This window comes from Haliotis asinina, chromosome 11, assembly GCF_037392515.1.
Source record: "Haliotis asinina isolate JCU_RB_2024 chromosome 11, JCU_Hal_asi_v2, whole genome shotgun sequence".
Taxonomy (NCBI): domain Eukaryota; kingdom Metazoa; phylum Mollusca; class Gastropoda; order Lepetellida; family Haliotidae; genus Haliotis; species Haliotis asinina.
Genome location: NC_090290.1, coordinates 56,990,662 through 57,017,682, shown reverse-complemented (window position 1 = coordinate 57,017,682; position 27,021 = coordinate 56,990,662). Strand labels below are relative to the sequence as shown.

The following is a 27,021-nucleotide window of genomic DNA, read 5'->3' as shown; positions in this document are numbered from 1 at the left end:
CTGTACACCAGGCAATGAAATATATCTGTCTTCTGTACACCGGGCAATGAATCAGCACTGTCAGTCAAGAATTCCTCCCATAAGTATGGAAATGTCTCTCGTATACTCCGACAAAACACTGTAAAAGCAACAGGCTGTTGTTGCCTTAAGGTGGGACCATTTCACCTGTTTTCATGAGGTGACCACTTTGTGTACAGCAATTGACACGAGTCAAAAGTATTCTTGATGACAAACTTCACTCACACAACTCTTTCTGTAGATCAAAGAATCATGACACAAGGGCCATACAGAAGTATGTCACAGAACATTTTGTTTTTATGAACAGCTCAGAAGCAGACCTCCCTGGACTGACATTTGAAAGTGTGTGTTCATTACAATGTGTGACTAAGTGTCATGTACTGTAGAATCTAGATTCCCTTACCAACAAAGAACAAAAACAATATGTTCAAAGAATATTGACAGTAGAATGAAGAACATTGAAGATAGATATGTTTTGCTTCAGAGAGAGAATATAGTAAATCATGTTTTGTAATTATCTTTTTTTCCGTTTCTGTAACAATTAAATACAGCAGTAGCAGAATTACTTATTAACATGTCTTATGGATGATATTTAAACTTTATTAAATAATATTAATTCATTTATATTGTATCCAATACCTCGTATATTACCTATTATCCTTTAAACTAGTTCCTCACTGAGCACTGTAATCAGAATATGATTACTACCCTGGATGACCCAAGCTGCCTCTTAGGCACCAGCAAGTTATTTACCTCCCCAAATATTTCTAACAACTATCTTAAATCTCAAACATCAGTGCCAGGGAAAAGATTTTTCTAAATTATCTGCCCCAAAAATTTAACTCACTGTGAAAGCTGTGTAATTTATATGAACTGATTAGTGAAAATCAGAGATGACCCTAAATGTTACCAAGCAGGTACACGTCATGGTAACCCTCACTACATCCACATACAAAAAGTATTTGTTGAAAGTCTGAACAAAATAAATCAACAAGCTTCACATAATCAACAAACCTTCCATACAACATCCAGAAGCATAGACTGGTCTGAAACTCAGTATGCAAGAGTGATCTGTGTATGGTAGTTTTTCCTGTTACTCGGCACTGTGATATTTCAGAATTATCACAACCCTGACTCACCAATAATACACATAACTGTTTCATACAAAATGCTGTTTCATGATGCATGCAAATGATATTACTATGAAAAGATATTTTCAAAAGATCTTCAAGCGTCTATAGTAACATTATCTTTCAAAATCTTCTACCATGTTAGACTCATGTATCATTTTAGACTCATCTGCGTTCATGGTTCGGTTTGTATGAACAGTTAAAGTATTCATTTCGTTCAAAATATCGCATAATCCGAAAATTTGCAGTGTTGAAAAATATTCCCCTCATCAAAGTAAGATGCAAAATAAACCATTTCTGCACTGAGCGCAAATGCATTTGGGATGTCTAATGTTTTATGCGAGGATCTAGTATGTCATTTAAAGAAGGTTTGACGTCAGTGCTAAGGAAGATAGGATTGGTCTATGTATATATCGGAAGCTGATTTGCCTTCAAAGCATCAGTTCAAACATATCCGAAATTCAATAGTGATTTCAATACACCCTCAGTGCCTCATTACAGCACATGCTTTTATTTAATCAAAATCTGCCGAGTTCTTACATTGGAAGGTCACATCAAGGTCAGCATAGGGAAGGAAATCAATGAATTGCTTCATCTTGTAACAATGTTCTTAAAAATGGCTCTTCTGGTCAAGATGATGTCTTCACAGATCAAAATACAGACACCAGCATGTGAATGTTTCTTCTCACTGGAGGTCTAGCTTGCTGGTTTGTTTTGTAAACTTCATCAAGGAATCTATTTCCATTACCGACTGCGTTATTTCATATTTTCTGTGAAGAATTCTTACAAAGAATATATTCTGCTCCACACCTGTTCTTAGTTTTGGAGTGGATTTTTCGTATTGTGATCTGGGGTGTCAAAAAGTACTACAGAGAGTTACGTACCCTGAAATGCCAGGATCTGTAGATCATAGGGATTTGTCTGCCACATCAAGCCTGCATCTTGATGTTGTGATCAATAGAAAGATCAACCATACAACCTGATACTCTGATGGGTGAGTGAGTTTAGTTTTATACATTTTGTAATATCGAGGCAGGGAAAAAATAATCCATGTCAATGATCCACTGTTGTCAATTAAATGAGCAAATTGTGACTTACTGTTGACATAACGTGACAAGGTCTTTGTCTGTGGTGTTGGGGTTAAGGCCGCGTATGTAGAGGTTTGTTCGACTGAGGTTCTCCCCAGATAGAGACTGGTTGCTGGACTGGCTACTGGTGGTGTTGGGACTGGCAGCTGGCATATTGCGAGGCGGATAACTCTGAAGAAAAAAAAATAAATACATGAGTAAAACAGTTACCATAGCGACGGAAACAATACAATAGCACAACAAATTTCTGATTTGTTTCTTCAAATTGTTAATTCATATTTTGTATTCATGAGTATTCTTGAACAGTCATTGGTATTCATTTGCTACAGTGACATCCATTAGAACTTGGTGTGTTTACCGTTCCAGACAGTTCCACACGACGGTAGCTTGTCTAGCAAAGATCATGCATAGTAATACTTCATATTGAAATATTGGTCTAGAGTACAGAAGTTTAGAGGAGCTTATACTAAAGCCACTTTGTGCAACCCTGCCTTTGTCCTCACTAAGAGGAGTACATAGACATGGTGTGTCAGGAAGTGCTGGTTCCAGCATGGAGATTACACCTATCTCAGGGAGTAGTGTTGGATATTAGTCTTAAGGGAAGTAGTAGGAACTGTCCACACCCATGATATAACACCACCAATGACAAAAAGGCAAGATATGATACCACAAATGTTAAACATACTCCCAATGCTTTTTGTCCATGAAAATGATTGATAATGCAAAGCTTTCATGAGCTTTATCATCATAGCTCGCAAATAAAAGCCATCATGTATAAAACGCTTACAGCAAGGAAAAGAGATTCATATACGTAGGGTCTGTTTCAATCAGAATTCTTCAGTTTCACATTACACTTTTTTAGATTAGCATCCCCATATCCTGGAGCTTCTGAAGAGCATCCTGCATTTTTTGTGAAAAGAAAGGTACAGTCCATCTAATGTCTGATAGAACACAGGAAGCGCATTGTATCCATTCCCGATGATACGTACAATACTATCCTAGAACACAACATCTGATGTTCTTCAAGTTGAAACATCATCGAAGCAGGCTTCTGAGATTTCAAAATGATAATGCCACATACATAACATTCTCCTACCAACCAACCATAAACAACTTTCTTTTATCTCAGCTAGGAAAACAAACACTTTGCAAGAAAGAAAGTCAGTGTCATATTTATCCCCCGCCCTTTATAAAGAGGACTGCTTGGATATCACAGGTTACACTGTTTAATAAGACTTGGTGGAACAATCTTGTAAACTGAACGTGTGATAGTGACTTTGTTTCTTGATAATGAAACTGCTATCTTCCACACACTCTGCCACCCGGTTGCTGGGCATTTGCCAGATAGGTATCCACCAATCAAACATGTCCATTCAAATGATTTCTCCGAAGTGGGTTGATATATTGAGAAAACACTGTTCACATATCCAAGGTCCTTTGTCCTGCTATATTAGGGACAGCCAGAGATGCTTCAGACAAGTTGATTACAGTGTAAATTGACCAATCACAACGTTCTGTCTCAGCACTAATCAGGGGGTATTTCAGCAATTTAGTCATGGCTTAAAAAACTTGCACAGTCATACATTCTGGTTCTGTCAGTAAGACCGGACTGTTATCTTGTTGTAAAAACGTCTTCATTCCTGAAGTGCGATGAGTACAGTGTGTTCACTATCTCATACTACACCTTATAAACTATACATTACATAACACATAACAAATGTGAACAAGGTATAAACCTCCATTATTCTAAACGGCATAATGAAAATTACAATTCAGTATTTATTCCGACATGTGGCTCAGCTGATCAATTTTTGCTTATTTGCAAAGTAATAATTAATTTAATATTTTTTTATTTATATTCCTATTGTATGGAATTTCAGTTGACACAAAATATGTAAATGTCAGTTGTGACAGATTATGTACCGTAATAGAATGATCTAATATTCTGTTCAAATGGTGAGACACGATGATCTAATCAAAATTATACCGCTACAAAAGACATGAATATTCAGTGTCTAGTCTTTAGATAGGTTGCAGCAAGGAATAATACTGAGTCATCGTCCAGATCCGTAGGAGAATGCTGCCAATTCAATAAAATTTATCAAATCCCAAGATTATCTAGCACTGAAAGATGAAACTGTCTGACAAAATAAATTAATCTCTTGAGCCCAACTGGGCACAATTTGACTCAACTGACCTCGGATGTTTTTTATTCAAAAGGCTTGGACTATTTTCGTCCATAATCAGAATGTATGGTCAAAGTTTGTAATTTCCATGCCTGAAGTTGGGTATGACTAACACAGTTACATTGTGACTAGTTGGAGATGTTTTTCAGAAATATTTCACTTAGAATAATGATCAATAGCTAAATGGATGACTGCAGTCTGAAAACAGCCACTAAACAGAAATATCTATCAATGCTAGGCATCAGATACTGAACATTTTTCCTGCAGATCTCTGGATGGCATGGAGCAAAAGTCTACCATTGTTGCTCTCTAACTACTTCAGAATCAATACCTCCCCAATCGACTCAACATCAGTGGATCGTGGAGCCATTCCATGGACCAGGAGCAAGCTGGTGGAGCCGTATCACATAGCTAATTGTATGGTATGGTAGACATATTGTAGATGGTCTGATACAGCCGGTATTGTCTGGGAACATTGCAAGCCCACAGATGATGCAGCAGTTTGGATCAGGCTATAGATAATATCCAGGTACCATTAACACTTTTTCACCCAAGTGACCACTGACAAAAGTATTCTGAAAAGCCTTTGAAAAATATTCAAATGATGATCACTGAAGAATAACGTTTTCATTTTTTATGACATTATAATATGCATACGTTAGTACCACCGGGGCAGTCGATTAACTCTTTTTGACACAAACAATACAAAACTGTACACACAGGATGCCACTTTTGGTAACAGTCAATGTCAGAGGCAAATGGGTTAAGGGTCTCCTCAAGGTGTCAAGATGTGCTTGTCCAAACTTCCACAAAACAGATCAACAAGCGTAAATGATACACAAGGATGGAAAGGTTTAGGCAGGTTGTTGAAAGAATCAACATAAGTTTCCCAGAGCATTATTGTATCTACTGTACCCGAACGTTTCATGCATGGCCCTGCGAACAACAAAGGTAATCCTGACCATTTCCACATTAACAACTCCTCTCAAAACTCTCCATCTGTAGTAAGCTTCTCCGTATCCCAGTCTTAAACTCCAGAGACACTAGCTGAACTTCAGGGATTTGACATTATATATATACTCATAACAACACCGATCTTTGTTTTACATTTTCATATATAATCATATATGTTCTAAGTAATATTTCCAGAAAGAGAACACAGCACAGATCTGCAGTTAATATGCAAAACAAATAATATCTTCTTTTTGAGTCATTGTCAGTTTGGTTTATTTTATTCTTGAGTACATGTGACTTACAATAAGCTATTCACAGTACACTTGTTGGTACTTCATGTATACATACTACCTTTTTTTCCAAACTTGACATAAGACTTAAGAATCAAAGTGTTCCACAGCCATTTACAATATATGTGACTGAGATTGAATTTTCTTCACAGTATATCCACGAATCAATATTTTAAAGTGAAGTTTCAATACCAGGGATTGGCAATACTTCAGCCACACATGAGGTAAACAGTAAATACATATACAAGTATTCCACGGAGCCGCATTCCTAATCTAAGAAGAACGTGATCACTCACAATTATTGACTCTGATTTCCCAACAAAAAAATCTTTCTTTATCCATCAGGTCTGACAATCGTGTGCAGCGCTCTTATCACTGTAACTAGGGCACTGCTCACCCAATATTCGTCAGGTATTCGAGGCTATTTCAAGTTTGAACAACCCCTCTGGGCTCAATGACGGCAAAAGAGATAGCACATATCAGTCTGCATTTTTTACAGCCATGACAAGAGATTTGTTTCAATTAAATATGCGACAGATGCCTCATAGAACTGGGGCAAAACAAAGCAACATCATGATCAGCTTATTTATATGTCCACTTCTGGATAAATCAAAACATCAAAAAGTTAGTTGTTTTATGACTGACAAAGCATCTTCCTTGCAACCAGTCCGACAACATTTAAAATCTGAAATCTTGAACAAACGAACATCTTGACTGTATGGAAGGTTTTAGGGCCTGGAGGGCCAAGCACGGGTTTTGTTTCAGCAAATAGGACAGAGTATTTTGACTGGCATTAAAGAATTTTTTTAGGAATTTGGAGAATTCTACAAGCAACAGTGACCATACTTCTTGTGTAACTAGCTGTAATATAATGTCATAACCTGCATTCTTCTCAGTGTCTCCTTGTTCCTCCATTAAAAACATCAGCTCCACACACATTAAAGCAAACAAAGTTTTTTACTTGGACAAACAATATCTTATTCTTAAGATAAACAGGTCTGTTTAAACACTATTATGAGACCAGGATGCCTGGCTTGGCCAGAGAGCACTTGCCGAGCAAAGCTCACCGCCATCTTCATGTCTGAGCAAATATTACAAATATAAACATACACAAATAAGCTAAATATATTTCCTTAATCATAGACGTGAAATATTTTTAGGATGTTAAGGGCAAAAGAAGACTGTTATTTTCTCCCTAAGCCACCTCAAGTCATGGTTAAGAAACACTTAAGGAGCAGGCCATGTTTGCCATCAACACGAACGCAATAAGTAATGACAGTTTGCTTCATTGTTTAATTAATCCACGTTTATTTCTAAAACTCTGCATCATGCAAACTCTCACAAATTCCTTTTCAACAACAATTCAAAAAATTTTGTCTTACAAATATTGGCATGTAAATTTAGACCTAAATGTTCACAAATCCATTTTAGAAACAATTTTTTAAAAATGTAAATGTTTAAAGATATATGCACATTTTATATTATCAAAATAATTTTCTTTCATTTCTACAAATTATTCACAAAATATGTCTTAGATTCAAATGTTTCTGGGCAAACTGCCGAAAACACAGCACATGTTATACGCAGGAGAAGCTAATCCTAATGCAGAAATTGACAAACTATGGCCACATGCACTTTATCTTTCAAACGACCCACTTGGACATCCAACAGAGTGTATTTGCATACATCTCAGATAAAGCTAATCCTTGAAAAGTCAATAGTGTGTACAAGCTATCGTAACCATCATCTGCATTACGTCCTGTGTCTAGACAGGCAAGGGGAGGCAGGCGACTCTATCTGCAGTTGGGTGTAACACTATAGCAAATGTACCATTGTTTCAACTCTCCAGTATCATTTATACACTTTGTGCTGGAAGTGTTAGAAACACTTGGGGCTATCTTTCTCATTTTAGTTACCACTACAAAGTATTCAGCCTGACCCAGCTACACATACGACATCAAGCAACAGAAGTTGAATGAATAATGACTTGTAGCTAATTTTTGTTTCATTTTAGAAATAAGTTCATCTTATGCTTCAACTAATTCAAACAAGTAAAAGTCAAAGTTGAATTCCATGAAAGTTTGATCAATATCAAGATGAAAAGATTGTCACTGTATCTAGTTTCATGTATACAAGATATATATTCCTTGTAATTAAACAATTTTCAATCCATTCTATTAACAAAAAAACAAAAAGAATTAACCAGAGTTCAACCTATCATGCACCATCCATGTATATCTAATATCTACCAGATCCTTCATACTAGGTATTCATATCCTAAGCTTATCTGTCAAAGTAAATGTCCTACCATGTGAAACCAGCAAGACCATGAAATCTATCACGCTTTTCACCTGACCGATTTCTGTCAAACGATCTACCTGTAATATTCCCACTGTAGTAATCACAGGTATTCACAAGTGTGTGAAAAGATGTGATACTCTGATAACATGAAAAGTCCTGGTTCAAAATATCCTCCAACCTACCTCCGTGTGTCCGTTGTCCACGATGTGAAGAAAGACAGGAGAGCCCAACATTCCTAAGTGACCTATCTGGCTGTCGACCACAGCTTGTAATATTTCATGAAGCTTGCTGTCTACCTTCTTGTCTGCAGCTGACAACTGGTCACAGCATGAAGATGAACCAACTCTTCAGTCTATTTACTGTCGCAGAACTCCCATCTATTCTCGAGCCCGACTCCAACTATTCAAACACCCAGCAGTCCCCTTCCACGGTGAAATGAGAGACCTCTCTCACCGTCGCTTACACCGTAAAACTGATAAAATTGCCACACAGGCATACCTGGGTTACCACCTGTAATCAACACTCCCTCTTTATAACAACAAATCAGGGAGACAGGCTCGCTCATTCAACTAGCCAGAGGGCTTGGACCCAGTTGGGAATCTCTCCATGACAGGTTCTACAGTTTGGTCTCTGTTTACCCCTATAATTAACTGGAAATCACAACACACTTTCTCAATACACCTCCTTATATCACAAAATGTTTAAAATTATTGCAGACTTTACTCTGACTTCACTATAAAGCACTCAGCACCATAATCTTTCATTAAGATTCGATGAAGCACGAATGTGATAAAATAATCTTGTAAACAGATAATGTTCATTGAGTGACAATCTAAGCAGGTACATAACTTTTAACACACATACATTTACTGGCATGTGAAGTACTTCACCCTAGGGCCATTATCACACCTCTCATTATTCAAACATTCTTGTCTATGTTACACTACAATGACTATGCAGTGTATATTCAAGCACAGATATCAGTACCAATACATTATGTATTTTCGATGCTTCAATGTTTATAAAGCATTCACTCTTAATCAACAGGTGAGGGTGGCTCATGGTTGAAATGTTCCAGTATCTAAATATGTAAATAGTCTTTCGTATAGTAGGGTGACAGTTTTCTCAAAGGTTTTGAGTGAGTGAGTGAACAGTGTTGGGAGAAGTAGCTTCTTGGAAAAGTGAAAAACTCTGCCTTTAAGTCCAGCCATAAAATTCCATTACATTCATGATCATGTTAATAGTGTCGTCATGAACATGTGGACGACCGCTTCACCACAGCTATGTGACACCAGTGGGGGGCTGGAGATTATCTCCAGGAAGGTGGCTGGAAGGTGCGGAGCATACGGGGATGACAAGTGCGGACTCGATCTGCCCGATCACGAGATGGTCCCACCTGTAATGGTGTTACCTCCATGGACGATCTAGATTTAAGAAGTATCTGTGATGGTTTTTTAAACCAAATAGGTCAGTTGTGAAAGACAGCCGTCTTGGGTGACAGCGTTTGGTGTACGACAGGTTTGTCACGTTATACAGCTATCAGACATTACACAAACTTGTACTGTCTGCAGACAGGAGAAATGGAGATCTGTAGTCACAGTCACTGTCATCTGTCTCTCTGTCACCATAGGAATGTTGAGGTACCTCACAGCAACTGTATGTTCAAGGGTACAGCTTCTTTCATCCAGCTTCTCAGTACTCATCTCCTCCAAAGTTATTTGACACAATTTACAGATGTATAAGTGTCTATGGAACACTTTGTGTTACTTTCAATGTTCAATGACAGCAAAAAACGATTAACACTCTTTTCATTACTTTGTCTGACTTCACAATTAAGAGAAAGTCACTTTTTTTTTCAATGAAATATCTACAATGTAGTTAGAGTCACTGCTTTTGGTGTAAATCTACCTGATTCTGAATGAGCACAAACTTGGCAGCTCTAATACAATTTTTCTAAATACTAGTCAACAGTTCAACTTTCAAGTTATATTAACTTTACCAATCACAACATATCATAACTCAAATCACCTCCCATATGTCAAATATTTTCTATCCAAACACACAAAGAAATATTCATAATTCAATTAACTGTGACAAAGATTTGAATATGACTTTATGTAATAAGATATTGATAATCTAAGTCAAACACACTCACATTCCATCCCCCCTTTACAAGTGGGAAATAGGATATTAAGTCTTCCACAAAGGTTCCTCGCTGTACTAGTCAGTGCCTCTAAAGACTCACCTAACACATAAAACACCTCTCTGTTGGTTTTGGCATAAGTAAATGCCAGTCCATATTCAACATGAGACGTGTAAAGCAATATGTATATGGGCCAGAGATTTAAGTTGAACATGTTCCCACAGCTTGGACTAGGGTGTGCTCTACCTTGTAAGTAGCAGTTTATATTTACATCAAAGCTGTAAAAAGTCCAACGTTCATGTTAACAGTTCATTGGTTAATCAAGGCAGACAGTGAAACATTTGGAGACAGTTTTCAAACAATGACCAAACTTCATGTCTATAAAGACTGTACTTGCATATTACATCAATACTGTCAATGTTATCTCATTACGTCTTAAGCCACAGACACATGATTGGCTTTGCTAGTCACCAATCCTAATCCACATAATACTACTTTCCTAAGACCTACTTAACACCATCCGTCATTTATCAATCAATGGAGAGAAGACAGCATGAGAGGAATGATCACGACATGCCTAAACTCATCCAATCTTCTTACATTCCCTTTTCTGTCAATCCAGAGTTGATACCATAATCTTCCTAACCCCGCCCACTTTTATATCCCACTGATTGTCAGATTACCTGTTTCTGATTACAGGTGTCCATGCCTATTAATTATGCACTGCCTACCTGTCATCAAATGCTCACTTCAACTTTTATCTACCTTTTCACTGACTTTCTCCCAAGTTCAATTCCCCACCATTGTTACCTGTATAAAGATATGTCCATTAATCTCCATCCTCATTCAAAGTGACACCACCCCCCTTTCAGCAAATGCCCCTATAACTCCACCCCATCCCCACCCCACAGTAAACCATAATCAACTCTGACGTAACACCAATAAGGAGTGCGTGGAGCCCTCTTTTGATGTCCTGTATTGCATCCCCATTCAGATCCTCGTGATCAGTACCTATAATGACCATACTCCAACCAAGGAGACTAATTAGTGTTCATATTAACACTAATGACTTATCAAGTCTTCCTAATAACAAGACTAATAACTAATTAAATATTCATAATAACAAGACAAACTATTTCCATGTTCCCTTCTATTCATGAAATGCTCATAACTACATCATTTTCACTGAATTTAATGTACAAGGGTAACACACTCAAATTTCATTCTCAGCTTAGTCAGGAGAATACACACAGATGTCCCAAATAATTACTTTATTAAACCAAACAATGCAAACTGAAACTTCTGACTTTGAATTAAATTTATCGACTAAGAGTCACTATTGTAATGTTAAGAAAGGTACAATGCTTTATTTCTTCATTACTATCCAGAAAGTATCAAACCTTTTTTTATTACTCATCACCTTTAAAACTGACACTCAAACAGATTATTGTAATTGTTTTTCAAACCATTTACATAGTAAGAAATCAGTAATGAAAAACAGTCAGTCCATTGTATGAGACCTTCTACATTGTGAGCATGTGTTTAAGAATTCCTATAAAATACTTGTTCACAGAAAGGATGTCACTGCCTGTAAAAACTGCTTATGATTTTGAAACTTAGTCCTAAATAAACTAAGATATAACCCTTATTCATTCAACCATTCACCACAATAAAGACTGAGAGTAAAAGCATCCTACATACCACATCTCTAAGACAGATAAACCTGTTTATTTCTCCTCGTGAGCCTCATTAACAAGTATAATTTTTATATTGAGATCAACCTGTTGTACAAGTTCCGCCCATCAAATGACGACAACAGATAAATGTGTTCTGTTGTTACTCCTCCTTCATATAAGAAAACCATCTTCAGGCTAACCTGAAATAATCTCTTCTTTCAAGCTGACTAGTGATCCATGAATCCCTGTCAGTCGTGAACCTCTGTCTCACTATTTCACATTCCTTAGGTGAAACCCAAACCTCGCCACGCCCACTTTCCCTGCCCCACACCATGTCAGCTGACCACACAGCCTGGTTTACCTGTAATCAGTGAAGCTTGACCCTTACCTGGTTGTACAAAGTAGAGCCCTAGTATGTCCTGTCACTGACGACTTGTCATTACACTGGCAGAGTAGACGGCCAAATACCTGGGAAATGATTCCCTCCTATGTTCAGCCACTCGTAACCTCTCGCCCCACCCCCCTTCATTACCATAGCGACACAACAATTGCACTCCTTTTATAGCGCTGTCCCCATTATACTGCCACATCTAGTGTCAACAGGTATCTGACTGTATATCTTACTCGCAGCCCACCACTATAAAATAAACACTGCTATCACAATCAGTAAATATTTGAAGTTCTTCTTACTAAAATCCCCATCGTACAGTTTTCTCTAATCCAAATCCTGTATGGTTGAACTTGGCTTCAAAAAGATTTAAGCTGATACAATTTATACACAACCTTGTTTTGCCAAATTTCCAAATGAAACCAATTATCAAGTATTAACTTCCAGCAACAAAACATAAACAAATCCAATTAAATTCAAAACCACACATACATTCCCTGTGAATACATATGTAGGAATTAATACTCCATAGCTTTTAAATCCACCTTGCAATTTTCAAAATCCTGGGAATGTCACCAAATTTAATTAAGTCACAAATATTTCTTAGATGCTGAAAACATAAAATACCCATAAAAAGGATAATACTGTTTTGAAAGAAAGGCATGTGTTAAAGGTTTGATTCATTCATGTTGGGATTAGCCTGGAGCCTGGACAGGGGAATAGTATATGTTGTTCAGTGACAGCCCAAGGCAGATCTACTGTTCATCTACATACTAGCTTCCTGTGCAGATGATACTGATCCTGGGCCTGTTCTTAACAGCCACTATAGCTCTACAACTAACTTTAACATTGACAATCATCGTCCTTCACTTAGTAAAACTCGGCCTTGAACTCATCATTTACCTTGCCCTCTTTGACAGCTGACACTACATTTCAGTCAGTATGTTTTTATGAAGGTTTTATTTTAGATAAATTGACAGCTTATGACTGAATGATGAAGTTTTTTTTTATCTAAATACAGTTTATCAATAGGGTTTGTGGGACCAAAGCAGTGCATAGTACATCGTAAAAAGTATGATAATCTCTGCATGTTGAGGCATTGCAGACAGGAAGAGTGTGGGAGTGCTGTAGGGATGAAGTAGATTTCTGAATACGACATATGGAAGGAAAAAAATGAAAGTTGATGAGTTTAGAAATTAGAAATGATACACACACTGGAGCAACATCACAGTAAGAACAGAAAGAGAAAGACAGCGAGATACATACAGCATGGTTGTAGCTTATTTGACACCTGTTTCAATTTGTGAAGAAAATCCTCAAGCTATCTCCATGTCCCTTAAATTGACCTGGCTCCCCATAAATATTTCACCCAAACACCCAGCAACAAGAGGGTCCATCCTTTACATGGTCTAGACACAAAACGCTGGCCATTCCCATAAACCCCCAAACACATCATTATTGAGAGAAAGAATAGAAGCCGTCTTACCCATATAAAAGAACAGCAGTGTACAACTCAAGTGCTTTAAAGCAATTTGATTGATTGTAAACTTCCAGCTAGGGTGATATTGCTAAATAACCCCTAGTGTTACAGAGAGGGAGCAGGGGAATGCTGTCCCCTTGGGGTGTGCAGCATTACAATGTGACTATATGGGAATATGACAACACTACCCTGCCATAGTGAGGCAGTCAGCTGAATCTCCCTTGGGCAAGGTTGACAAGACATTGATAAGCTTGGCTGTAATGGAGAAGGTGAAGGGACACCTCACACCTCCCCCTTCCCTTCTCCAGCCTCCCTGTGGCACCCCATGTTCTTTAATAATTCTAGACGATCTACCTGCTTGACTGCCCTCAAATCTGGGTTCGTTACAGGTAGTGTGAAATCTGTTTCATTTATGAGCTATTTTTACGCTTTAAACCTACTTTAATGCTAAATAAACTTGACAGGTGAATGAAAACAGAATAAACGTCCATTTTGCAGTGAAATTGCAAACAATTATTACCATTTAACAAACACCTTGAAGGAAAATGACCTACAAGTGAACCTACAATTACACTTTCCTGCACAGGTAAAAACTCTTCTCAAAACTTACCACAAACACAGAAAGACTAAAACTTATTTATGGACTTGTCACGGCTTGCATGTCAAGGAGTGTATACGAGTGTAGACAAGGAGTGTATACGTGTGTGTATACAACTCAGATGGAGCCACAGGTTAATAAAGTCGCATTCCACAAATTTCTGAACCTCACCAGGCGGAGAGCTAGCATGAATAATGATGTATCATATTGAAAGGTGTGATTGTTCAATATGCTGTCTTGTGAGAATAATACATTCAATACCTGAGTGAACAGTATTAATTCCCTCTAAGCCACAAGACCGTGTCTTGTTACTAGACAAACAAGTAACCAGCTTAGAATCAATTGTATTCTCATGGAACAGAATAAGGTAACATTAAAACAGATGATGAAAGTATACTGCTGGCTCTCCATGTTCCATATCAACAAAAAATGATACACAGAGTATTGGAAGGAAATGGTGAGTCGTCCTATTCACAACATACGTGATAACAGATCAGATGTTTTTACTCATACTTGTACCCTTACTTTTCACCATCAGTATAAAAGAAGCTAATCAGTATAGCCTACCACTATATCTGGATCTTCCGACAACTACAAAGGCATAATCACAAATATTCACTGTAAAACTGTGCACACTTGCAATGAAGGGAAACTAAGTGCAACTACTGAGTCCCTGGTTGGATTAAACAAGGGCTTAGCTCCTCTGTGTATGGACTCCTGTTAAACACTGTGTACATGGGCCTGCTTGGACAGGGATTTCATTGGAAATTGATACACCTACCTGCAGCAACATGACCTCAATACTGTTGGCCTATAGATCCTGCGACTCACTGGTTCGGAACTCTCTGTTAACTGCCTATTATGTCATTCACAGCTTTTATAGAATATTGACTATGAGTAAAATAGCAGACCATGATGGAATCAATTCCCTCTATCTTCTGAACAACAAAATAAGGCCTTTGGAAAACAGCGTCAATGTTTGTGGAATGTATGATGGGAGGAAATTTTTAATTACTGAATTACTGAATTGAACCAATATAGATTCTGTGTGTAAGCAAACATCTTCGCAAAACATTTTTTAAATGTTTTGATATGATGGACAATTTTGGAGACCACTGACAGAAAAATGTGACTGTTTGTAACAGTAACAGGTGACACACTTCGAATGATAGTACTTGTACAAAGTTTATAAATAAAATGTCAACAAGTTGTCAATTACCTTACAAAAAAGGTGCACATCTACAACATAGGAAATACCTGAATTCACTGACGTTTTGACCCTAAAAGGGAAACTCACATACCACGCAGCTGACACACGTACAGAAACATGATCTCGTCAAGCTCTAACTTACACTGTCCCAGCATATACCAAAGAGGTAAATCTTTACACCATAGGATTTACTGAAAATCAACTTCCCCAAATCATCTAACAAAACTCACCTCTCTTGCATGGATCAATGTCTGTTGGCTTAATGCAAAAGGATGAAGGAAAACAAAATGGCTTCATTAGGCAAAAGAACCTGTGTGACTCATAGGACCAGTATAATAAACAGACCAGTACAATATCAGGAACATCAACAGTAGACTTTAAGTGACCCTTGTCAACCAGCAGCTGTTTTGTCATCAAATACAGCCATGGACTAATGAGAGAAGTGATGTGTGAGGACGATATTTGAGGCGACACACACGACAGTTATGGTCAACATAAAGATGAATGTGTTGAATGTCCACTGACCACACAGGCTATGTCCATATAACTCACACAAATTAACTGACACTGCCAACAAATCAAGGGAGAATTTCTTTTAACATTTCCCACATACCTGCTCAAGAACTTACTTCAGACTAGTATAAACAACAAGGAATTATTGGGATATTGAGAAAATATCACTGGGATTCTGTTCTCATCCATTCTTCTATTTCTTTTTTGTAAACACAAATAAATCAATAAAATTTATAAAGCATATGCATAAATCTAGATGAAAACAATACACATATTCATACTAAAATAGGACAGGACCCCTTATGTTCCATGTCAGTCATTTAGTTCAGCACAAACCAGTGACTTAAAACAACAGCAGAATCAGCTATATATCAATAGTAACTAAAAACATGAAGCAAAATAAGAGTCCGAAAATATGCAAGACTCATCCCAAGCATTGTGGCCACACCCATCTGAAGCAGCTATATGTCCAGACCAAGTAGTGCCCTTTCAGCCCCATCCCATCCAAGGACAAAATATTTTACCTGTTGCAGTTCGTCGAGAGAGTCACAGTCAGCGGAGGACAGTTGCATGGCACTAGGCATACTGCATAGTCCGGTGATGGCTCTAGGAATGTCTACCACGTAAAACTGCTGGGGTTGTTTCAGGGAGTAACAGAGCGACATGGCAGCTATAGAGAGAGGTCCTAGGTAACGACTGTACAGCTGTACACTCCTGACACCAGCATATAGGATCCACACGCTATTGTTGTGGCGTAGTCACCCGGATTGTTCACCGGCCACTGTGCCACAGCATCACCACGCGCTGAATGAGCTGAGGCAAGGACAGTGGGAGACGGAGTCAGTGATCCGCAGGGAATATACGTGGGGCAATCTACGGCCCTCGTTTACTGTAGCTGCAAGCTCCCAAAACCAACCAACATCACATCTCCTGCAGCTCAAATATATCACGCAATTTCTACATTTAAACATAATCTGATTACTTTTTTACGATAGTGTCTATATCAGTTTCGGTTGTTTTTTCAACCCATTGATTTTCTTTTCCTCTCTGTGATGAGACACCATATGTAAACACTTTTCAATGAATTGATCAAGTCTGTTGTGGAATGAATAGTTTATTGATTCTTCTTTAATGAAAACTGGCAAACGTGATGATTTCAACAAATTTTTTGTCTTGAGACACTTTTTTTATACCCAGACAGAAAATGGGCTAAAAGAAATTGTCAAAAAGTTTAAATCTAAATTTTCTTCCTGAAATGGTATTTTTAATTAGCTGAACATCAACGCAACGTCAATGCATATAGAATGTCAATAATTCTTGAAATCTATTTAAATCTGCCACCGATGCTATGTGACAAGCTCATGGTTGGCATCCTACACACCACAACAAGTCAAGGTTTGCATTCAAATTACTAAAATGTCCAAGCACCAATATGATCAATATAAATGATTACAAAGTAAGTAATCAGTACCCACAACATTTGTCCGTTTCAGATACAAAAAAAAAAAAAATTCTGTAAAATGTAGTTTTCAAATACTTAAAAAACAACAAATCTGTGAAGCAATGCTCTGAACTCTCTGACTGCTCGGAAGTAAGCTGACCGTTGCCATATTTCATGTACAAAGTACAAAAGTACAAGAATTTAAACAAGAATGATGGCAATAACATGTCTTTTTATGTTAACAGGTCCTCCTTTGAGTCTTGCACAGTATTCATAATAGAACCATGAAAAAAACATATGTAAAACCACTTGAGGCTAATAGTAATAGATTAGTATCACAACACATGTGAAGTGTGCTATCATGAATACACATAATGCAGATTGTAATCAGGACACCCTTATAATTACGTGTGTATCAGGGGGATTGCTCTCGGAGGTGCTGGCCAGAGAGGAAAGCAAAAGCACAGGAAATTGTTATTGACAAACTATAAAGACTACTATAGCTGTCAACCATTCAATAACGGTTCATTTCCATGCGGAAATTCTTGTAGCAAATATCCTCTGACTTCCATAACACTGTGAATGCAGGCATACCCGTGTCTGAACCTGATCAGACAGCTAGCTTACTTGATGACTACTTCATTAGCCAAGTGAAACAAAACTTCTGGTTCACAGAGATGACTTATTTAAATGAAACAAAACTTCTGGTTCACAGAGATGACTTATTCAAATGAAACAAAACTTCTGGTTCACAGAGATGACTTATTCAAATGAAACAAAACTTCTGGTTCACAGAGATGACTTATTCAAATGAAACAAAACTTCTGGTTCACAGAGATGACTTATTCAAATGAAACAAAACTTCTGGTTCACAGAGATGACTTATTCAAATGAAACAAAACTTCTGGTTCACAGAGATGACTTATTCAAATGAAACAAAACTTCTGGTTCACAGAGATGACTTATTCAAATGAAACAAAACTTCTGGTTCACAGAGATGACTTATTCAAATGAAACAAAACTTCTGGTTCACAGAGATGACTTATTCAAATGAAAAAAACTACTGGTTCACAGAGATGACTTGAACCAAATGAAATAAAACTATTAGTTCACAGAGATTACTTAACCAAATGATACGAAACTTCTGGTTCACAGAGATGACTTAATCAAATGAAATAAAACTTCTGGTTCACAGAGATGACTTGAGTCAAATCAAACAAAGTAATAGAATCTTGCAAAATGCATTTCAAACAAATATCTCACTAAACTTTGTTTACAGTTGCTTTTAGTAATTAATATCACCTATTAAATTTTTAATTCACTTATCTAATTCCTTGGAGAACAAAAAGTACCTATATTGAAGTGGAATGAAGACAAATACACGATGAAATTTCAAAAAGGAATCCTTCCCTTCAAATTTTAACATGCATGGGATGTGTTTTAGAAACACTTCGGGAGGGTGTAATCAATAGAAACAGCATTACACTGTGTCATTTTTATCATCAATTTCTATTTTCTTTTCAATTCGTTCAACAAATACAATTAATCAATCTGGAACTGTTTATGCTTCTCTGACATCAAAAGCAAATTTGTTTGACTTACACCCACAAATCAAGTAAGGTTTTCTGCTATGACTCATGAAAATATTTATTTTTGTTGGACGAAGTCATCCATCTCAGAGATTAGATGAAGCAAAATGCAACAGTGACGATGCTAACATCATTTCATCATACTGTTTGAATTTCTGATCAGTACGGCAGCAAATCGTTGATTATGCTAAAAATAGACCTTGATTCTTGGCGTCAACACTCCTAACCATATCAATCAAATTTTCTGGGATGTTTCTTAGAGAAAACCTCATTCTCTGTGTGTGATCAAACAATCCACCTTGATTCTGTAGCTATTCCTGGTTGATAATTTGTTCCATTTATAACACCAAAGCTTGCTGGTTAACAAATGATCTTAACCAACACAACATAAGGGCAATGAAAAGACATCCACAACTAGACTCACAAGAATGTCCCATAATTCTAAATATACTTTCCACACAACTATCCACAAAGTGTTTCCTTGCCATTATGCAAATAAAACAATTAAATGCATGTGGCACTATTTATACTGCAGGACGGAAAAATAATAAATGAAACTGTTGTGTAATCAATTCTTATACCAGCACTACAATTGCTCATTAAGCATGTTCAGATAAAACTTTTACATAATTGTTTTTTTTTCTTTAATGATTGGGAGAAGAAGATTAACAACAACAAAAAGGAAATTAACAATGTCCTACACTTCTCAGTATTATTACCCAGTTCAGAACGTCAGTGGGATTACTATTTAAATTCTCAGCTCCTTGGGAAAACATATGACATAATTCTACAGTGCAGGATCAAACCCAGTTCAAAGTTATTCACAAGCTAGACAGTTGGTAGTTTTTAATGAAGACTCTGGTCTTACACTGTTATAACTTACTGTGAGCAAATGACTTCATTTCTCAAAAAAAGCACTAAAGCCTGAATTGAGCTAAGTCTGCCTAAGAACTCCAACCACAGAGTTCAACCATTCGAGACATTGAGGTATACCTTATTTCAGAAGCCTCAGAAAATATGAGTAAAAAAACATTTAATTTAAACATTGAAAGTTTTCTTCCATGCATGCTGACGTATCTACAATGGTTGAAGAGTTCTCTCAAACAAGCAATTTAAGATAAAACCAGTCGAGAGTAATCACCCAACCACCAGTCTCCATTCCCACAACCACACATGTAGTCTTGTAGTCTTCAAAGAAAACCGAAAAATGAATAATGTTGTACAAGCTCTCTGAGTCAAAAGTTGGTATAATTAAAGAAACACGAAATGCAGAAAATACTCACTGTCTAAGGAAGCATGTGACACCTATCACCATGAGTGAAGAATAATCACTAGCCTGCCTTCCGTTCAGCCCCGAGTCTAACACAGGAAGTTTAAAATACCTCCAAAACAATTAACCCTGGTGTGTAATGAAAGCCTTGAAACCTACAGCTTTATTAATATGAAGCCTAGGTCGATGAATGCCCACAATTTCTTACCAACCAATCGTTTCCTGGGTTATCTCCCTTGGATACAACTCTTCTCAAGGGAACATAGCAACAATGCCAGTTTAAAGTGTTAGATGTCTATTACTTTGCTATTTTATGCTTGGCAATGTCTGGTAATGATCTGTGATAAACCTTGCCACTAGGTGTCAGTTTTTGTGACTTGAGGTCAGACATACCTAGATGCCTGACTACAGTATGACAATATCATACAAGGCAGGAGCATTCTAATAACGTCTTCCCATTAATCCAATGACATAATCTGAGATGCTTCATTAAACTTAAAAGTGTCCTTAACCCCTAGGATCAAACACATATTTTATTTCGATCTCAAATTCTCTTCTAATTTGAAACAGAACGGAAATAGTTTGTTTCAGCCAAATTTAATTTTCAAATAGACTCTTCAACAAGTAGGTAGAACAGTAAGGCATGGTATATTTGTACTCTACCCCAAACCAAACATGTGTTTTGTAAAAAAAGCTAGCTCTAGTCTTGAGTTTTGCATGAAACAAATAATGAGAGCACCAATTTATCAATCACTCAGTGTACAGAGGAACCCATTTGATGAAAACAGGAACTCGTATGTATGCATGCATAAATATTTCATTATTTCCACTGATAACCTGATAAATGAATTATCACCACTATGGAAGGATATTCATAAATATGTCCCAGTGATATAGTAAGATGAATTCAGTACAAAGAATTTAGTGCATTTTTCTTTTCATCATGGAAATGGTTTTATAACTATTACTTGTACATTAAACAACACAAGCTTTATTTAACACACTGATCAAACTTCACCTTGAAACTAATACAAAACATGTTACATCAGAAATATCAATTGCAATCTTGGTCACTGTTCTTAAATGTGACCCCAAAAAATTTCTTGTAAATTTTCCAAAATAATCAAACATGATTTTCTGCATGTTCAATGACTGCAATTGACAGTAAGTGTTATTTAAGAGGTGGTCTTACCAGGCAGTTTGGAAGTGTATACATTGAGAGGTTTCAAGACAGGGGGTACACGAGTATTCTGCTTCAAACCAATGCCAGAAAGAACTGTGGACAATGCTCCAGGTGGGACATGCATTGACTGTCATCATGACACCTGACTTTCTTTAATCCTAGTTCTTATACAACTGATGACATCAGTTCCAAAACCTTATGATGTCAAACTCCATGAGAATGATATGCAATATAAATATTAATCCTGATATGGATAAATAAATCAGACACTTTCTATAATTATTCAGCCCAGGTGTGGAAACCCAGTGAGACTTATGGAGCCCTGCTAGGAAAGCCTTTTATCCTGGTTCAGGGCCCAGTGGGTGACATACTTCCTGTGAAGTAGAACTTCATGGGATGATCATCCTAAATGGAGTGAGGCCCTGTTGGATACTAGGTTGAGCTGAGTTTTGACCCTATTGGCAGACAAAATTAACAGAGCCAAGCCTCTGTGGCACAAGTCAGTCACGCTGCTGCTCTGGGAGTAATCACAGATCAAATACTATGTCTCCCAAAGGCTGCCATAAAAAAGTATTAGTCATATGCATGCGAGCTTGCAATATTCCTGATGAGGAATTTCCCTGGCCTGATTGACATCTACCATGCTTAAAAATCATACTGGGAAAATCTGAACGTGCAAGGGCAGTTTGGTTTCTGCAAAAATGGGGGATAAGTGTCCAAGATGTTGATATGTATGCAGTTTTAACAAAACCATCAGACTACTGGACAAAAGCCAGCTTTAATCATACCCTCAGTTTTAATCCAAGGGGTCTAACTTGTTGGTGAAAATATGTTATTTCAAAAGGGCTATATTGTACACTTATATTTTACCAGAATGTGAGGACTGAGTCAACAAAGATGACAAAAATGTATGCATTCCCAGTTTGATCAATCAAGCCAAAGACTATGCAAAATATTGAAGGGCTATACAACTATATAGTGCTATAGAAATTGTTTAGATTACACCAGATATTTAAGAGTGAGGATGTTTATTTGTCATCTGCTTTATGCATGTCAAGTTGATGTCATCCACCTGGAATATTGCCACGTGTGATACCAACCAACCAACCAACCAACAAACTAATGTTGTCTAAGAACAATCTGTCAATTTGAATGGTGGGATTAAGTTTCAGTTTTGAAGCTATGAATATGATTAAAAGATGATAAAAAATAGGGTAAGGGATGAAGAAAGAATGGGAAAATGATGATGTTGTGGACTAGAACACATACAGCAGGTGCCCCTTCAGGATGTGTGATGTTATCTTCAGGTTGATGTGATCACAGGAAACCTTAAGACATCCTTTCATTTGAGATAGAGATACACAGAGATACATGGGGAAGTAGGATGCTAAACTTATATCATGCCTTATACCAGACTAGATGTACCATATTACTTTATGGACATAATATTATCACAACTTTACGATGGCAATGTTTTCTTCAACACGTATACCAATAACATGACATTAATACTGTCATAATATAATTTTCAGAATTTCAGGTTGAAAAGTTAAAAAAACATTTGTTTCAATTTCAATTTCAGCGATTTATTAATATTTCCTCAAGTAAAGTAGGCAAGAAATGAATAGGCTTGAATGACATTATAAATATTGTAAATAATTTGATTTAATTTCTAAATGAAACAAATTCTTTGCTAAAAGGTTCTCAAGAAATGTTGCAAACTTACTTTATTGTTTGTTAGATGCAGACAAACCTACACTGGCACCGTGTCTGACAAGGGATGCTGATAAGCAGGAATAGCTTCACAATAACAAAACAATATGGATTAAAGCCACAAAATGTTGGCACATTTCCATCTGAACTTAATAGGACCATGCTCCCATGATTCATACAATTTGGAGGAATGTTCCACCAGCCTGCCAGTGTCTAGGTAAATGTTTTTAATCTCTATATCTTGAAACTGTAAGAGCTTAATTGTATGCCTTCTGGTTGGTGTCTGAAAGACTGACAACAGAAAAAAAATAAATTCAACTAGAAAAAGTTTGCAGATAAGAAGACAAGGTGCATATGTAACCAGTGCAAATCTTGCGACAGTTCACAAAACCTGTTCAGTGATACTACTGCTAGTTTACATGAGTGGACTGTGTTCAACCAGAGAGGTTTCCGACAAGCAGATGAGCTTTGGACAAGCAGACAGGTTTCAGAAAAGAAGATGAGTTTTGGGTGAACAGACAGGTTTCAGAAAAGAAGACGTGCTTAGGACAAGCACATGAGCTTTGGATACGCAGACAGGTTCAGAAAAGAAGTTCAGCTTAGGATGAGGAGACAGGTTTCAGAAAAGAAGATGGACTTAGGACAAGGAGACAGGTTTCAGAAAAGAAGATGGGCTTAGGACAAGGAGACAGGTTTCAGAAAAGAAGATGAGCTTTGGACAAGCACACAGGTTTCAGAAAAGAAGATGAGCGTAGGACAAGCAGATAGGTTTCAGAAAAGAAGATGACCTTTGGGTGAGCAGTCAGGTTTCAGACAAGTAGATGAACTTTGGACAAGCAGAAGTAGCCTTTGACAAGCAAACATCCATTTTTAGGATGAGTGAACAGATTTGGTCAAGGAAAGCTGCTTTATACCAACAGGAGGGCTCAGACAAAATGACAGAATTGGGTAAGCAGATGGGCTTGCTCTTGAACTCAGGAAAGACAACAAACACACAGCCTAAGTGCCATAGGCTTAAAGTTGCAACTAAAAACTAAGTTCATGTTACGTTTCCTATTTCACAAAATTCTCTCAGTCTGTCAGCAACAACTTTAGAAATAATCATTTGAACTGAAGGCTTAATCAACGTGAACATCAGTGGATCCGCATTCCCTGCAACCAAATCCATGGATCTCCATCTGTTTGTAGGTGAATGGAAGCACAACATGTGGCAGCACAATTAATACCCAGGTAAGTCATGTAGATAGATGCGTGATGTGCCATTGGCTGCCAGGAGATAAAAACCACCAGGACCCACTAGGTCTCCCTCATATTTTGGTTTAACTTGTCTCATAAATAACATCCTATCTCCTGTGGACTGCTTGTATGTCATGTACTCCCATCAGCTTGTTTCAAGAGCTGACTGCCTCGAACACTGGTAAACACAACCACAGCAGCAGCTGATGATTTAAGAAAATATTTACACAAATAAAGCGAATATAAAACGGTATGATCTTACCAAGCCTTGGTGAGCGTAGTCCAAGAGTTCCATGGACGAGTTACAAGTCTCAATGAGAAAGTAGGAACCTATAGGCTGGCAGCGCCAGTTGAGGAACTGATGGTCTTAATTTAGCACGAGTGACTCACTGCCACTGGGCTTTATCAAGGAATGACATTTCTGGAAAAAATGTCCCATTGAAAGTTTTTGTGTTTTGAAAGCCCCAATGTTGGTAGATCACTTCCGGTGCAATATGAGGAACAATAACATGTTGGTCACCATGACAACCAGACCTGCAGGCCCACAAGGGCGGTGCTCTGCAGGACATTCCTGATTCATACCAGCTTGGGGTATTACTTTCCTGCAACAAGTGTTTACATTGTTGAAGACTGACTGGGGACCTTAGCTGAACTGAACTTGTATATTTATCTGGGTCAAATGTCCATGCAGAAATGATATTCCAGCAAACCCAGGGAATTAGTTGCTGGCATCATATGAACAAACATGTTCTGAAAACATATGCACAAATTCTTGTTTACAATGGTTTAGTGAGAACTCATCAAACACAATTACAAATTTAGTCACTTATGTGTAATTCCATATCTTTATACCTTTTGCATTTACATTTGTAGTTTATAGAAAATTGCCACTGTTCCTTAATGGAATGCTGTGCAATAAAATAATGCATTATATCTTATCTTTATCTTATGAATTCATATTTTGAAAATCAAAATATTTATACAGAGTTCTTCTATTTACTGATCCCACTGAATATCCATGTGAAATAATAAACAGTTTTCTAAACTCTTTTCCCCACCACTGCAGAATATTTTGCCCCAGGGATCCATACCCTTATGCTTCAAAAAAATATAGCTTCATCTTTCTTCATCTACATGTATTAAAAATTTGTTTCACGTGCAATGCAACTTAATCCACATCATCACATAATTCAAAGACAATTACCAAGTGATCTAAATTTTAAAATGTCAAAACGTTTCACAGTTATAAAAAATGTCTTTCTATTTTTAAATCTATATTTATCACCCCTCCACTACCTACAAATTGAATATGGAGATGAGAAAAATATATAAATGTATATTCTGTGACAATATGATATATGCTGGGGGCAAACAACTGCCTACCACACATCAACTTTCCAACAAGTGTCAGAAGGATGATATTTAATCTCGTGCAGTCTTACTGCTTACAGAAATGAATGGGAAGTTCAAGGATACACTTGACATGTTGTGTGGAAACATGTATATGCTTAGATCACTAACATTTTCATTTTAAGGTGAAATTGTTTCAGTAGGTATTTCATCTTATGTCCTCATTCCTTTGGCTCTTGACATGTTGTGTGGAAACATGTATGTGATTATATCACTAATATTTTCATTTCAGTGAGAAAATGTGTGATCTCTTGTTCTCGTTCCTTCAGCAAGCTCAACACTTGTTTTCGTACAGATCTCTAAACAAGCATTATCGAGATACTTTACTCACAAATCTAATGGAGCTCTAACACTTCTGATACTACACAGTTTTGGAAGATAATAAAGTTTGAGTTGATAAAACAGAGTGTAAGCACTCCTACAATACCTTGTCATTGATTACATCCCCAAGTTAAGATCATGAGCTGTTCAATGCTGCTAAGCAGCAGACCCTCCACTTCGTATAACTGTCTGCACAAATCAAAACATAAATAGACCGGTATGCAAAAATAAACACATATCCTGTGTAATCTGAGTATTTACATTCTTCAGAACCACCACACCAAACCAATTTGTTCAACACAACAACGTAATGATACAAAAATCATTGCTGATTTATCAACATATTTTAACCTAGAAAAACCAATGACAAGAACAACCCTTTTCAAACATAAACAATCAGTTTTAACAACTCTGTGAGGGGCAATATTGATCCTTTAATAAATGTCAGATATCAAAAGATTTCATTTGAGGCATGAATCAATAACAACAAAGCTACCCCAAATCTTAACCAGACTTAACACGAGATGTTATTGGTGTAAATAAGTTTCTAACACAACACCCAGTCCTGGATAAGAAACGTGTAATAAAACATGACACTCACATTACATCTAAAAACTACAGACATTAAACTAACATTTTATAGCTACTTAATATTCCAAATGTTTCATATTTGAACAAAAACACTTTCTTACGTTCAAAGGAACTTGTTCCAAACCTATTCTAAACAAGCTGTGCTGAAACCATGTACATGAAACTGATTACAGCATCTGGTGATCTACTTGTGAGAATTAGTCTTGTATTGGATATGGCAGGTATTTCCTTGTAAGCTGGATGGCAACTCCCCACTCTTAATGTCGTCAAAGAAAACAAAATATTGACCTCA

General features: G+C 37.1%; 1 protein-coding gene across 5 annotated transcripts in view; it reads right to left on the bottom strand.

Moving 5' to 3' along the window:
- The window catches only part of LOC137255811 (RNA-binding motif, single-stranded-interacting protein 3-like), a 324,056-nt gene that overhangs the window by 52,075 nt on the left and 244,960 nt on the right, over positions 1–27,021 (bottom strand). For all 5 annotated transcript variants that reach the window (XM_067793352.1, XM_067793353.1, XM_067793355.1 and 2 more), the window contains one exon: positions 2,247–2,407. In XM_067793352.1, the coding sequence (XP_067649453.1) occupies positions 2,247–2,407 (161 nt within the window). The remainder of the gene's footprint in view (positions 1–2,246; positions 2,408–27,021) is intronic.